The sequence below is a fragment of the Sus scrofa genome, chromosome 13 (assembly GCF_054392235.1).
Source record: "Sus scrofa isolate SSC_HxYL_T2T_F1_AM1 chromosome 13, Sscrofa_HxYL_maternal_Yorkshire_Landrace_v2.0, whole genome shotgun sequence".
NCBI classification, from domain to species: domain Eukaryota; kingdom Metazoa; phylum Chordata; class Mammalia; order Artiodactyla; family Suidae; genus Sus; species Sus scrofa.
Window position 1 is genome coordinate 27326259 of NC_139395.1, and position 15390 is coordinate 27341648.

General features: G+C 35.2%; 1 protein-coding gene across 34 annotated transcripts in view; it reads right to left on the reverse strand.

The window, feature by feature from the left end:
- Positions 1-15390, reverse strand: part of TOP2B (DNA topoisomerase II beta) — a 91321-nt gene that overhangs the window by 47946 nt on the left and 27985 nt on the right. For 18 of the 34 annotated variants that reach the window (XR_014822288.1, XR_014822286.1, XM_084986610.1 and 15 more), the window contains 3 exon segments: positions 7255-7410; positions 5732-5822; positions 705-768 (listed from right to left, as the gene is read on the reverse strand). Coding sequence is in view for 28 of the 34 variants with exons in the window: in XM_084986600.1 (XP_084842726.1) it covers positions 705-768; positions 5732-5822; positions 7255-7410 (311 nt within the window). In the remaining 6 variants the exon portion in view is untranslated. 34 annotated transcript variants of the gene reach the window in all.

Here is a 15390-nt window from a genome sequence, read left to right on the forward strand (position 1 = left end):
GACGCAGGTCCGATCCCTGGCCTTGCTCAGTGGGTTAAGGATGCAGAGTTGCTCTTAGCTGTGGTGTAGGTCACAGACGCAGCCTGGATCTGGTGTTACTGTGGCTGTGGTGTAGTCCAGTGGTTGCAGCTCCGATTTGACCCCTAGCCTGGGAATCTCCATATGCCACAGGTGTGGCCCTAAAAGACAAAAAAAAAAAAAGAAAGAAAGAAAAGATTGCGTGATTATCCGAGCACCTGAAGCAACATCTACAGCATCAAAGGAAAAAAGTGGGGGGGGCCTTCCCGCTGTGGAGGCACCGAGTTTGATCCTGACCTGGCACAATGTGTTAAAGGATGTGGCATTGCCACAGCTGTGGTATGGCTCATGGTTGCAGCTCAGATTCAGTCCCTGGGCTGGGAACTTCCTTATGCCATGGATAAAGCCACGAATAAAGAAATTTTTTTTTTAATTTTTAAGGGAGGAAAATGGTCTCCAAGCCACTCCCATAAGGAAGTAATTTGGAGGAAAAAAAACATGAATGACAGAGGAAGCTATAAGAGGATGGCATTCTGGCCAAAAGAGGCAAAAATAACAAGGTCTCAAGCAACAGGAAACTAAAGAGTACTAACTCTACAAATTACTCATTTGAGGAATGTTCATAAGTTGGGAACTATCTGAATAAAACAACTTAGCCTAAAAAATTAAACTTGAAATATACTTACGGATCAATAGAAACTTTAATGCAGGTCATGTTCTTATCCCTCTGTTTATTGTCAGCTGCATTAACTACAAAATTAAAAAGTTACAATAAATAAATACAACATGGATACAGCTACATGTGATCACTAATATAAACATTTACATATGGTAATAGTTAATCGAAATAAACACTGCTAACTTCTAATACAAAACCTTTTTTTCCAAATAATGGTCCAATGTTTTCTAAATAATTTCATATTGCACCAAATCAATTACATCTTCTACCATGAAACAAGGTTGCAGGGGGGAGTGATTTTGTGATATACAAAAACAAACATGAAAACATTTGTAGTTCACAATCCCCTATACAGGTCTAAAAGTAAAAAAAATAAATTTTAATTAATTTTAGCTTGGTAACAAATAACCACTTTCTCTCAATCTCCTTCAATAAACTAGTGATTTTTATAGACAGATTGAGCTGAAATTAGTTATTTTTTCATTAGAAAGGCAGTCTTTGGCAGCCTTAGAAATCAGAATTTTAAATCTTATGAACTATATAAGGAAATCAAAAGGGAAATTAAAAAATACCTCAGGACAAATGATAATGAAAATACAACATTCAAAATAAATGGGATGCCACAAAAGCAGTTCTTAGAGGGAAATTCGTAGCAACAGGCCTTCTAAAAAAAGAAGAAAAATGTCAAATCCACAGCTTAACCTACCACATAAGAGAATTAGAAAAAGAACACACAAAACCTAAAGTCAGCAGAAGGAAGGAAATTATAAAAATCAGAGAGGAAATCAATAGAGACTCAAAAAAACAATAGGGAAAAAAAATCAATAAAACTAAAAGTTGGTTCTTTGAAAGGATAAACAAAATTGACAAACCTCTGGCCAAACTCAGCAAGAAGATAAGAAAAAGAACTCAAAGTAAGAAATGAAAAAGGAGAAATCTCAACAGATACTGCAGAAATACAAAAAACCATAGCAAATACAATGAGCAATTATATGCCAGCAAATTTGACAACGTAGAAGAAATGGACAACTTTTCTAGAGACATACAGCCTACCAAAAGTGAATCAAGAATAGATCAACTGAACAGATTGATCACTAGAAATGAAATTGAATATGTAATAAAAACTCTCTCTACAAACAAAAGTGCAGGACCAGATGACTTCACAGGCAAATTCTACCAAACATATACCCATCCTTCTTAAACTTTTCCAAAAGGTTCAAGAAGAAGGAATACTCCCAAAGACATTCTATGAAGCCACCATAACCCTAATACCAAAACCAGACAAAGATACTACAAAAAAGAAAATTATAGGCAAACATCTTTATATGGATACAAAAATTCTCAAAAATTTTAGCTAATCAAATCCAACAACATATAAAAGATCATACACCACAACCAGTGGGGTTTATCCCAAATTCATAACGATGGTTCAACATAGGAAAAATTAATCAATGTCATATACCACATTAACAAAAGAAAAATCGAATACCTCATGGTCATCTCAATAGATGCAGAAAAAGCATGTGACAAAATCCAACATACATTCACAATTAAAAACTCTTACCAAAGTTGGTATTGAGGGACCATAACATAATCAAAGCCATTGACAAACCCACAGCCAACGTCAATATTCAAAAGAGAAAAGCTGAGAACCTTTCTGCTAAAATCTGGAACAAGACAAGGATGCCCACTCTTACCACTTTTATTCAACATAGTATTGGAAGTCCTAGCCACAGCAATCAATTAGACAAACAAAAGAAATAAAAGGTATCCAAAATGGAAGAGAAGAGGTAAAATTGTCGCTCTATGCAGATGACATGATACTATATATAGAAAACCCTAAGGACTCCACAGAAAAACTATTCAAACTGATCAATGAATTCAGCAAAGTAGTAGAATGCAAGATTGACAATCAGAAATTGGTTGTATTGCTGTGTACTAAAAATGAAACATTAGAAAAGGAATATAAAAATACAATACCTTTTAAAAATCACACCCAAAAAGATTAAATACCTAGGAATAAATCTGACCAAGGAGGTGAAAGACATATGCTGAGAACTATAAAACATTAGTCAAGGAAATAAAAGACGATTCAAAGAAATGGAAAGACATTCCAAGCTCCTGGACTGGAAGAATTAATATCGTTAAAAAGACCATACTACCCAAAGCAAACTACAGATTCAGTGAAATCTCTATCAAATTAGTCATGACATTTTTCACACAACAATCCAAAAATTTATATGGAACCATAAAGACCCAGAATTGCCAAAGCAATCCTGAGTAACAAAAACCAAGCAGGAGTCGGGAGTTCCCGTTGTGGCTCAGTGGTTAACGAATCTGACTAGGAACCATGAGGTTGCGAGTTTGATCCCTGGCCTTGCTCAGTGGGTTAAGGATCCCACATTGCTGCATAGGCTGGCAGCTACAGCTCCGATTCCACCGCTAGCCTGGGAACCCCCACATGCCACAGGAAGTGGCCTACGAAATCGCAAACAGACAAAAAACAAACAAACAAACAAAAAAAAAACACCAAGCAGGAGGCATAACTCTCCCAGACTTCAGACAATATTACAAAGCTACAGTAATCAAGACAGTGTGGTACTGGTACCAAAATAGACACAGACAAATGGAACAGAATAAAGAACCCAGAAATAAACTCAGACACCTGTGGTCAATTAATCTTAGACAAAGGAGACAAGAATATAAAGTGGGAATACGACACTCTCTTCAACAATTGGTGCTGGGAAAACTTGACAGCTGCATGTAAATCAAGGACACCAGAATACACCCTTGCACCATGAACAAAAATACTCAAAATGGCTTAAAGACTTAATAAGACAAGACACCATTAAACTCCTAGAAGAGAACACAGGCAAAAAACTCTCTGACATCAACCATACAAATGTGTTCTTAGGTCAGTCTCCCCAAAGCAATAGAAATAAAAACAGGAGTTCCCATCGTGGTGCAGCAAAAACGAATCCAACTAGGAATCATGTGGTTGTGGGTTCGATCCCTGACCTCACTCAGTGGTTATGGATCCAGCATTGTCATGAGCTGTGGTGCAGGTTGCAGATGCAGCTCGGATCTGGCATTGCTGTGGCATAGGTTGGCAGCTGTAGCTCCAATGAGACTTCTAGCCTGGAAACCTCCATATGCCTTGGGTGTGGCCCTAAAATGCAAAACAAACAAACAAACAAAAACCCTATAGAACAGGAGAAAATAGTTTCAAATGATGCAACTGACTAGGGCCTAAAGTCCAAAATATACAAACAACTTATACAACTCAACAGCCACAAAAAAAAACAAACAAACAAACCAAAAAAACCCAACCCTACTGAATAATGGTGAGAAGAATGGAGTAGAGATTTCTCCAAAGAAGACATACAGATGGCCAACAGACACATGAAAAAATGACATCACTAATTATTAGAGAAATGCAAATCAAAACTACAATGAGGTACCACTTCACACTGGTCAAAATGGCCATCATTATTAAGTCTACAAATAACAAATGCTGGAGAGGGTCTAGAGAAAAGGGTACCCTTCTTCACTGTTGGTGAGAATGTCAATTGGTTCAACCACTATGGAAAATGGTATGGAGGTACCTCAGAAAACTAAATATGATCCAGCAATCCCACTCCTGGGCATCTAATCCAGACAAAACTTTCATTGAAAAAGATACATGCACCTCTATGTTCATTGCAGCACTATTCACAATAGCTAAGAGATGGAAACAACCTAAATGTCCATCGACAGATGAATGAAATAAGATGATGTGGTATATATACACAACGGACTACTCAGCCATAAAAAGAACAAAAAAGTGCCATTTGCAACAACACAGATGGAACTAGAGACTCTCATACTAAGTGAAGTTCAGAAAGAGAAAGACACATACTATATAATATCACGTATCTGGAATCTAATATATGGCACAAATGGACCTATCTACAGAAAAGAAATTCATGGACGTGGAGAACAGACTTGTGGTTGCCAAGGGGGAGGGAGTGGGATGGACTGGGAGTCTGGGGTTAGCAGATGCAAACTATTATATTTAGAATGGATAAGCAATGAGATCCTGCTATAAAGTACAGGGAACTGTATCTAATCACTTGTGATGGAACATGATGGAGGATAATGTGAGAAAAAGAATATATATATATATCTGGGTCACTTTCCTATATAGCAGAAATTGATAGAACATTGTAAATTAACTATAATAAAAATTAAAAAAACAATCTTACAAACTATAACTAATAACATGTTTATATACATTAACCACTGCTTCAGTAAAATGTGCTATCAAACTGAACTTCAATAATAAAAGGAAAAAGTTCCTGATACTGTGTAGTCTAAAAGTAAAGCTGATGGACAATTGGCAGACAAAAGTGAAAGATACAAAATATAAGCAACCAGTTTTAGCCTCCCATTCTTTTCCCAAAGACCAAAATAAGCTTCAAGAGATCCACACAACCCTGTAGGAAACCTCAAGTGGCACTGATGAGGCAGGAGAACATGGAGTCTCCATAGAGAATCCTTGGCTAAAAACACTTCCCAAGTGCAAGCATTCCCCAAGAGTCAATTAGGCATCCACACTTCATTGTGATTTAATTAATCATATAATTTGGAAAGAATACAGATATTTGGAATAATGGCTGTTAAACCTGGTTGCCCAACAGAAATGCCTAATTTCTTGATGAAAAACACAAGTTTGTATGTCTCACCTCAAACTAACTTTATCAGCCCTCCCAGGTGACTGGGATGTAGGAAACCCCCAGATGACTGCACATACAAGACCACAGACTAACCTTGGGATTACTGACAAATACAAGACATTCATCTTACAGATGAACAAACACAAAAATATGGTGTTCCTAGACAGGAGAATATTATAGCAGATAGTATAAGTTTTTGAATAACATTTATACTCAACATAGATGACTTTACAATTTATAAGTCTGGCTTTATATATATACAGATTATATTATGATTATCAATAGAAACAGATACATTAAATCTTAAGCAAGTACTCACCCAAAATCTCATCAAAGATCTTGTATAAACCTGGCACAAAAGTAACTTCTCTGCAATTCATTCCTACATCTTCATCATACACCCACATTAGCTGCATTGAGAGAAAAATTCAAAAGAACTTATAAGGTAAATAAGGTAAAGAAGTGCTTAACATCACCCACTTTGTCACTTAGTGTGCAAATACGTAGATTTTCAAGCTAGGAAAATGTATACTATTTCAGTTGCAGTCAATCTCACTGTATTCATATGCAACTTAATCTCAAAGTTTAAAAATTGTTTCGTATCAACTCTATTTTTACTCATACATAAAAGTCAGCCTTCATATTAGGCACCAAGAATTATTAGAAACAGTATTTAAGGAGTTACCATCATGGTTCAGTGGAAATGAATTATGACTAGCATCCATGAGGACAGAGGTTCGATCCCTGGCCTCGCTCAGCGGCTTAAGGATCCGGCATTGCCATGAGCTGTGTGTGGTGCAGATCGCAGACCCAGCTCAGATGTGGTGTGGCTGTGGTGTAGGCCAGCAGCTACATCTCCGATTTGACCTCTAGCCTGGGAACCTCCATATGCTGCAGGTGTGGCCCTAAAAAAATAGACCCAAAAAAAAGAAAAAAGAAAAAAAGAAACAGTATTTAAATAAAATAGGGAAAAAATTACATTTACTTTCCCCTTTTACTTCACATGTTGTATTTTTCTATAGTATAAGCAGCAGGGTAAAAGAATATGAACATGGCATTACTATGGAGTCAGACGCCTACCTTTGAAGCCTATTTCTCACTAGTTGAAAGATCTGAGCAAGTCACTTAAATTTATTTAAGCTTTGGGGTTCTCATTTACAAAATGGAAATAATAGTACCTACTTCCCAAAATTGCTGTAATAAGGTAATTTGTGCAAGCCAAGTCCATAGCAAGCTCTAATTAACAATCTTAATGTATACATATAAATTCTAGAATTTAAAGTAATTAACCACAGTATGAACTTACGAACTGTTTTAAGAACTTTTAAACAGTTCATATGGCATCATTCTACTGTCCAATTCTTCTCTATACTCTATACTTCTGATGGTTTTTATCTCCTTTTTTAATCTCTAGTAGGAAATAAAGGAGTCCCTTTGTGGCTCAGTGGGTTAAGAACCTAACTATATCCATGAGGATGCAGGTTTGATCCCTGGCCTCACTCAGTGGGTTAATGATCCAACGTGGCCTCAAGCTGTGACATAGACATAGGTCGCAGATGCAGCTTGGATCTGGCATTGCTATGGCTGTAGCATAGGCCAGCAGCTGCAGCTCCAATTCCACCCCCCAGCTTGGGAACTTCCATATGCCAAAGGTATGACCCTAAAAAGAAAAAAAAAAAAAAAAGGAAATGAAAACATTTCTACCTCTTGGATTGCTCTCCCCACTTTGCATATTATCAGACACATGAAATTATGTACTCACAAAACACATACTCACAAAAATTTTATTAAAAAGTAGATACAGATACACAACTCCTAATTCCAATAAAATTTAATAATTACCTGTGTCAATGGCTCCACTGACCCAATGTACGTATCAGGACGAAGGAGGATATGTTCAAGTTGTGTTTTTTTCTGATACACTCTCTCAACAGATAACTTCTTTGAAGAATCATTTTTGTTTGCAGTTTCTGACTCTTCCTTTTTTGCAGCATTGTTCTGATCAAAAAGAGTCTAAAATTAACCAAAAAATCAAATTTAAATAACCTACCAAGGGGTAAACTAAAATGTATATGGACACATGATATAGGTTTTCTCTTTGACAACAAAATTATCTTTCAGACTGAATTTTAAGTTCTAGAGAAATACAGCTCTATTTACTGACAGCTGAACTCTTTTTATAATATAATGTGAAACTTCAGTTTTGACTGAGCCCCAAAATGTAGGTATACATAGTTACCAGAATAGCTAGAACAGCTTATAATTACTCAATTAAAAGAAGAAATATTTCCCAATTATGTAAGATACCAGGCTAATTTTTGTGATCCTAAAAACTTTCCAAGGAATGTGAGTTCTGATCAGGTTTTAGGTTGACAATGACTAAAGTTGGCTGGCTGCAGGAGTCCCCAAAGCTTCCAGATTTAAGTCCCCTGCCATTAAGCTTCTGAAGACTATAATAAATAAAAAGTGGGCAAAAATAACCTACAGGAAATAGTAGGTTATTGTAAGTATATGTACATACATATATGTAGCATGTACTGACATGGTTGAGGATGCTAAAATGGTTTTATGAATCTCAAAGTTCACACTTTTGTAGGTCAAGCCAATAATTCCTTACATCCAGCACTAGGTGCCCCATTACTGAGGCATCCTATGATTCCAGTTTCTCTACCAATTCCAAAGAGGCAGAAGTTGGTGATCCTAATTCTAATTCCTACAGCAGATAAGGATCCCAAACAAAAACTCCCACAGTTTGGAGATTTCCCTGTCTTCTTTAAAAAGCAGCAGAGAACACATTTCTCTCCTTCTGGAATTCCCTAATACTGACAAATAAGACACCCCACTAAAAGAAAGTTATTATGATGGTCTGTTTTTTTTTTAAGAGTCCAAAAAATAACTCAAATATAAGACACAATGAGATAGTTCCATAGGTGTTTGAATTGCAGTATAAATGAAACAATAACAAATAATGGAAGACAGACTATTTTAATAAGCAATATACTACTTCAAGACTGAGGCACAATCATCAACTTTAAGTTATTATTTTAAAAAACATGTCAAATAAACAGTTAAAAATCAAAATATATATAACTTCTGAGTACTCTAAACCAGGAAAATAATTTTGACAAACACTATGAAAGTTCAAACATCAATTATAATCTTCTAATGCCATAAATTTTACATAAAATTAAAGAGATTTTCTTATACATTCTTTCCCTTATAAAGTTACCATTAACACTGCTCAGAGTCAATTAAGAATAGCTTTGGGCATAAGACAATAATTCTATTTCCTAAGTCTTCATATTATATTTCTCTCAAAAGTTAGACAATGAACTAGCTGACCAGAATAATTAATTCAATCTTTTAAATTGCCAGATAGTCTCCAAATTTTTAATCATGTTCCTTTCTTTTCATGATAAGATCATTGATTTATAGAAACAAAACTGAACAACAAAAATGCAACTGATTTTTTAAATGGGTCCTCAAAACAAAGATCATAATGACTGAGATAACACTCTAAGAAAATGCTTAAGCATGATAAATGCTATCCATTCAAAGGTGGATAACAGCAACTTCTCATCCTTTGACTTAGAATTGTTCACAATTTTGGCGTAAAGTTTCAGGAACTTGAAATAACCATGCAAGTCAAGGCTTTCCTAGCCCAAGCAAATCCTCCAAAACAAATCCCACCACAGAGAAAACATTTTTAAGATTAAACTCAAACAGAAGCTAATTAGGATGAGTTAACACTGAGCTAAAGTGATACACAGGTATGCAAGACAGAGGGTGAAGCCCTACTTCAGTCCTTCTTCAAGATTGTAAACTTTGCTACATCCCCTTACAACCATTTGCTACCTCTTCTTCCCAAATGGGTACATGAGAATAAGGAATGTTTAGTTTACACCTACCAGATCCCCAACAAGCTCAAAAAGTTGTCATTCTTGCTAAATAATGTCTCAAAAAACAGAGATTATGTAAATATAGTCAGCTTTGTCAGATTATAATTTGTGCTTTTCTCTAGGAAAAATATATAAACATTAAAAAATAAGCGTGACAGTATGCTTAAAACATTTTATGCCAAAATATTTTTTCCTAAGCATCATATGAGAAGTGCTGAGGAAAGAAAAAAAGGTACCATTCTATTTCATGTAATGAAAAGGAATATGTATTATTTATAGAATATAATACAACAGGTGATTTGTAGATATTTCAAATCAACTCTCAATTATGATACCATATAATTTCTAAAACTTCATATAAACCTTTAAGCCTGGATATTTTACTGAGTAAATATTTTCATTACCTATACCAAAGAATAAATAGATGTGTTAATTATAAACTTCTATTACTATAACTTTTATATAAAATTATGTTAAAAATATATAAATTTATATATTATATATAATTATATATTATAAAATTATATATAATCAGGTTTGTTTTTGTTTTTTAGGGATGCACCTGTGGCATAGGGGCTGGATCAAAACTATAGCTAGAAGCCTACACCACAGCTTCAGCAACACAGGATGTGAGCCATGTCTGTGACGGGCACAAGTCACAGCAATGCTGGATCTTTAACTCACTGAGGGAGGCCAGGGATTGAATCCGTATTCTCATGGATACTAGTCGGGTTTTTAATCCACTGAGCCATGACACAAACTCCATCAGGCATTTTTAAATTAGTAGCTTATTAAAACTATACTGTTCAGTGAACAAAGTTATGAAGAAGAGTATAAAAATATGAGCCCATTTTCATCAGAAAGAATATATATATACATGCCTAGGAAAAAATGTGAACTATACCCAATAGACTATCAATACAAATTATTTGTGAGAAGTAGAAATATTTTTCATTTTCTTTTCTGATAGGCCTTTTCTAATTTTCTACAATGAACATATAAAGTATTTTAAAAGCTTAGTAATCCATACATGTCAAAACATAATTAAGCTAGAATAAAACTGAAGATTTTTTTTTTCTAGAGGCACTGTTTGTACTTTCTTATGACTTGGGCAGTTCCAATTTATTCACTAGAATCTAGGCAAAACATAAGTGAAACCAAAACAAAGAAACCTGGAGGTCCTGACAGTGTAGAAGAAGAAGTGGATACTGTGGCCGGGTTTGCCTCATACCTGCCTATTCTCAACTCAAAAGACAGTCTGCATGCTCACTGACCCATGGGCAGCAAACAGGAGGTTCTCTCCTGAGAAACTGTTAGATTTTCTGACAGAAGCCTGGATTGTCTCTTGCACCTCCTACTTACTAGCAGAAGTGCCCCCTGAGTATTGTTCAGGCTGCAAAAAAATCTGAGGATAAGGGGAGAGAGGGCAACTCCCTCCCCCCATTTAATGGGATGACCCCATCCCTAGAACAAACGAGACTGAACACTAACACCCTTGGCCAGAGAACAGAAAAGTTAGGAGAAAAAAATGTATTGATCACCTCCTCTGTAATTATTAATAATAGCTCTTTAAAAGTCACTGAACAGAAATTCAGTTTAAACACTGTTGCTGATAATATTTAGAAAAGAGATTAATTAGCTTCAACAAAAACAGCCCAGCAAACTTTTATCTACACACTTATAAAAGCACTCTCAATCCCACAGATGAAGAGTGATATATACTTGATACCTATAGGCTGAGAGAATTTGCTCATTTTAAGTGTTGGAAATATTTTTTAAATGATTTAACCTTTTCTTATCTTATATGTTAATAATATGATATATTGTACTACAGTAGCTGCACTAAGTATTGCACATTGAATAAAAATTAATGGTATGACCTTGAAAATAGTCAATTACCAAGAACATTCTGAATAAATTTTCATTAAGGTCTGATAAAATTGAAATCTTATAAGTTTGTTTGTAATTTAGTTTACTGCCTTTGTGTAGACAAATTACTAAACTATTTATAGTCATAAAAAATTCCAGCACCCAATTACACAGGAATCTAAGCACTCAGGGCAACATTTTCATTTCCATACAAAACTAAAGACAGTGAACATGCAGAATAAACCCATATTAAGATAAATATCCTCCACATAACTAAAAAAAAAAGTTTATTATTTGTGATTTACATATTTGATGATTCCATAATTGACTTTTGCTAAACTTCAAAAGTTTACTACCATGTGGAGCAATGCATTATTGAAATTTTTAAAATTTTAACAAAATATCAAAATACATAAAATCTATTTTAGTCTGTTTATAGCACTTTTGCAACATTGCTAACTCCTAATAAAATATTGATTCAATACATAAAAGCCAACCTTTATCAAGGATATTTCTAATCAACCATACCCCAATAAAATTAAATTCCAACAAAACAAATTCCTAATTTCCGAAAGAGTCGTGTACCAAGATCATTCTGTAAAAATAAAGACTTCTATTCACAGAGTGGTCACCTGAGATAGCAATTTGGGGCGATCACCCAGTTTCTGTTTTTCTGTATGAGAATGAATTGCTGCCAAAGAGGAGAAAAGAGATGGTTTGCCAGTTGGTGCAAAAAAAGGAACTGAGCCACTCATTCACAAAAATCTCACCATCACCAAGCCAACAAGAGTGGGACTAGCAAAAGCTTAGCAATAAGCCTCTTCTATCTTCTAAAAATGACTCCCTCAGATTTCATTTTATCCTTTTATAACATCTCCTCTTCTTTCCTCCCTCAAAGCTACCATGCTTTGATATTCAGTTTAGCCATATTTCACTCAGATAATCATGGAGAGAGGCATGTTACCTGCCCACCATTCATGGGAAAAAAACAAAAACAAAACAACCTATCAATGCTTCTTTCATCAATGTGCCTCCAGAAATGCCCTTCCAAACCAAGGGACAAGGAGAGAGGTAGAAGACAAGAGATGTTTATTTAATATTATAAGAAATGCTTAAATGTCCATGGTGAAAAAAAAAAAATACTTTCTCTTAAAGGTATCCAAATCAGAAAAAACAAGTGAAACTGTCACTAATTACAGAGGAAATGGTATTACATAGAGTAAACCCTAAAAACATCACAAAACTATTAGAAAAACAAATTTACTAAAGTTGTAGAAAACAAAGTCAATATACAAAAATCTGTTGTTTCTATAAACTAACAATGATCAGAAAGAAATTGAGAAAACAATTATAATTGCATCATTTTACAATCACTTTTTATTGTTACAACTGCAACAAAAATAAAAATGCCTAGAAATAAATTTAACCAAAGAGGTAAAAAAACAAACAAACAAAAAAGCCTGTATACTGAAAACTTTAAGACATTGACAAAAGGAAAATAAATGGAAAGGTAGTCTATGTGCATGGATTAAAAGAATTATTGTTAAAATATCCATACTTCCCAGGGCGATCTGCACATTCAACACAATCTCTATCAAAACTCCAACATTTTTTTCACAGAAATAGGCAATCTTAAAATTTATATGGAACCACAAATGACTTCAAATTGCCAAAGCAGACTTGAGAAGGAAGAACAAAGCTGGAGGCATCACACTTCTGAATTTCAAACTATATTATGAAGCAATATAGTAATGAAAACTGTATGGTAATGGCATAAAAAAAAAAAAAAAAAAAAAGACACATAGATTAACGGAACAGAATAGAGCCCAGAAATAAACCCATGCATATATATTCAATTACTTTACAACAAAGGATTCAAGAACATACAAGTGTGAGAGAGCAATTTCTTCAATAGGTGGTGTTGAAAAAATTGGACAGCCACATGCAAAAGAATGAAATTGGACTCCATCTTACATCTTACATCACACACACAAAGTAACCTAAAAAATAAACATCACAAACAAAAAGTAACTCAAAAATAAACAAATGGGAATACATCAAACTAAAATGCTACTGCACAGCAAAGGAAACCATCAACAAAATTAAAAGGCAACCTACCAAATGGGAGAAAATATTTGTAAATCATGTATCTGATAAGAAGTTAATATTCAAAATACATAAAGAACTCATACAACTCGACAGCAAAAAAACAAAAACAACAACTTGTTAAAAAATGGGCAGAGGATCTAAGCTGAAATTTTTCCAAAGACATACAGATGGCCAACAGCTGTATGAAAAGGTGCTCAACATCACTCGTCTCAGGGAAATGCAAATCAAAACCACAATGAGCTATTACCTCACACCTGGTAGAATGGTTATTTTCAAAAAGACAAAAAATAAGTGTTGGCAAGAATGTGGAGAAAAGGAACCCTTGTGTACATTGGTGGGATTGCAAACTGGTGCAGTCACTATCTAAAACAGTATGAAAGTCCCTCAAAAAACTTAAAAACAGAATTACCATATGATCCAGCAATTCCATTCCTGGGTATTTGTATGAAGAAAATGGAACACTAATTTGAAAAGATATATGCACCCCCCCTTGTTCCCTGAAGCACTGTTTACAATAGTTAAAACAAGGAAGCAACATAAATGTTCATCAGTGTTTGAATGGATAAAGAACATGTGTTTATATATAATGGAGTATTATTCAGCTTTAAAAAAGAGCAAAGTGTTGGAGTTCTCATGGCGGCACAGTGGTTAATGAATCCAACTAGAAACCATGAGGTTGCGGGTTCGATCCCTGGCCTTGCTCGGGTGGGTTAAGGATCCGGTGTTGCCATGAGCTGTGGTGTAGGTCGCAGACATGGCTCGGATCCTGCGTTGCTATGGCTCTGGCACAGGCCAGTGGCTATAGCTCTGATTAGACCCCTAGCCTGAGAACCTCCATATGCCAAGGGAGCGGCCCAAGAAATGGCAAAAAAGACAAAAAAATAAAATAAAAAATAAAAAATAAATAAAAAAGAACCAAGTGTTGCCATTTGGGACAACATGGAAAGACCTAAAGGGTATTATGCTTGGTGAAATAAGTCACAGAGAGAAAGACAAATACTGTACAATCTCAGTTACATGTGGAATCTAGCATAAAACCACCAAACTCACAGATACAGAGAACAGATTAGTTTTGCCAGTCAGTAGGAGGCAGGGGCAAAATGGAGTGATGGTGGTCAAAACATAAAAACTTCCAGTTATAAAATAAGTAATCCTAGGGATGTAGGTGACTATAGTTAATAATGCTGTGCTGTATATCTGAAAGGATAGATTTTAAAAGTTCTCATCACAAGGAAAAAATGTAACTACACATGGTGATGAATGTTAACTAGACTTATTGCGATCATTTTACAATATAAAAAAATTCTCAAAAAATTTAATAAGAAAATTTCCTCAGATAAAAGAAGTAAAAATACATACCACCAGATTTTTTTTTTAAAGATATGTATACTCATCTAAGAGCTTACTATGTGCAAAGAAAGCATCACAGGAATTATATGAATACTCTCAACCCTTATAAAAGCCCCATGAAGTAGACCCCATTACTAACAATTCTCTTTCACCAGCAAAGAAACTGAGGTCTGGAGAATTCAAGCTAACAAAGCTAATACCTGAAGAAGCTGAATTATGAAACCAGGTTATATGACTTTGTAGCCCATACTTTTAAAGAGCACTATATGCATGTCAAGATAATCCATACCCTGAAGAGGAAGTGTACTCTCTAGCTTTTCCTGAGAAGGTGAAATAAAGGTTGGTAGAAGGAAATATATAGGTACTCCCCAGGAAGCTTTTTTTTATCCAGTGATATCAAGGTGTAAAAGACAAATTGTTTTGGTTTTTAATGTTTTTAAGGAGGGGGAATGTATAAATGATGGTTAAGGACATAGGCCTGGTTTAGGAGTTCCTGCCGTGGCTCATTGGAAATGAATCTGACTAGCATCCATGAGAATGCAGGTTCAATCCCCGGCCTCGCTCAGTGGGCTAAGGATCCAGCGTTGCCATGACCTGTGGTGTAGGTGGCAAACATGGCTTGGATCTGGCACTGTTATGGCTGTGGTGTAGGCCAGCGGCTACAGCTCTGATTTGTCCCCTAGCCTGGGAACTTCCACATGCCTCTGGTGCAACCCTAAAAAGACTAAAAAAAAAAGAAGAAGAAAAAGAA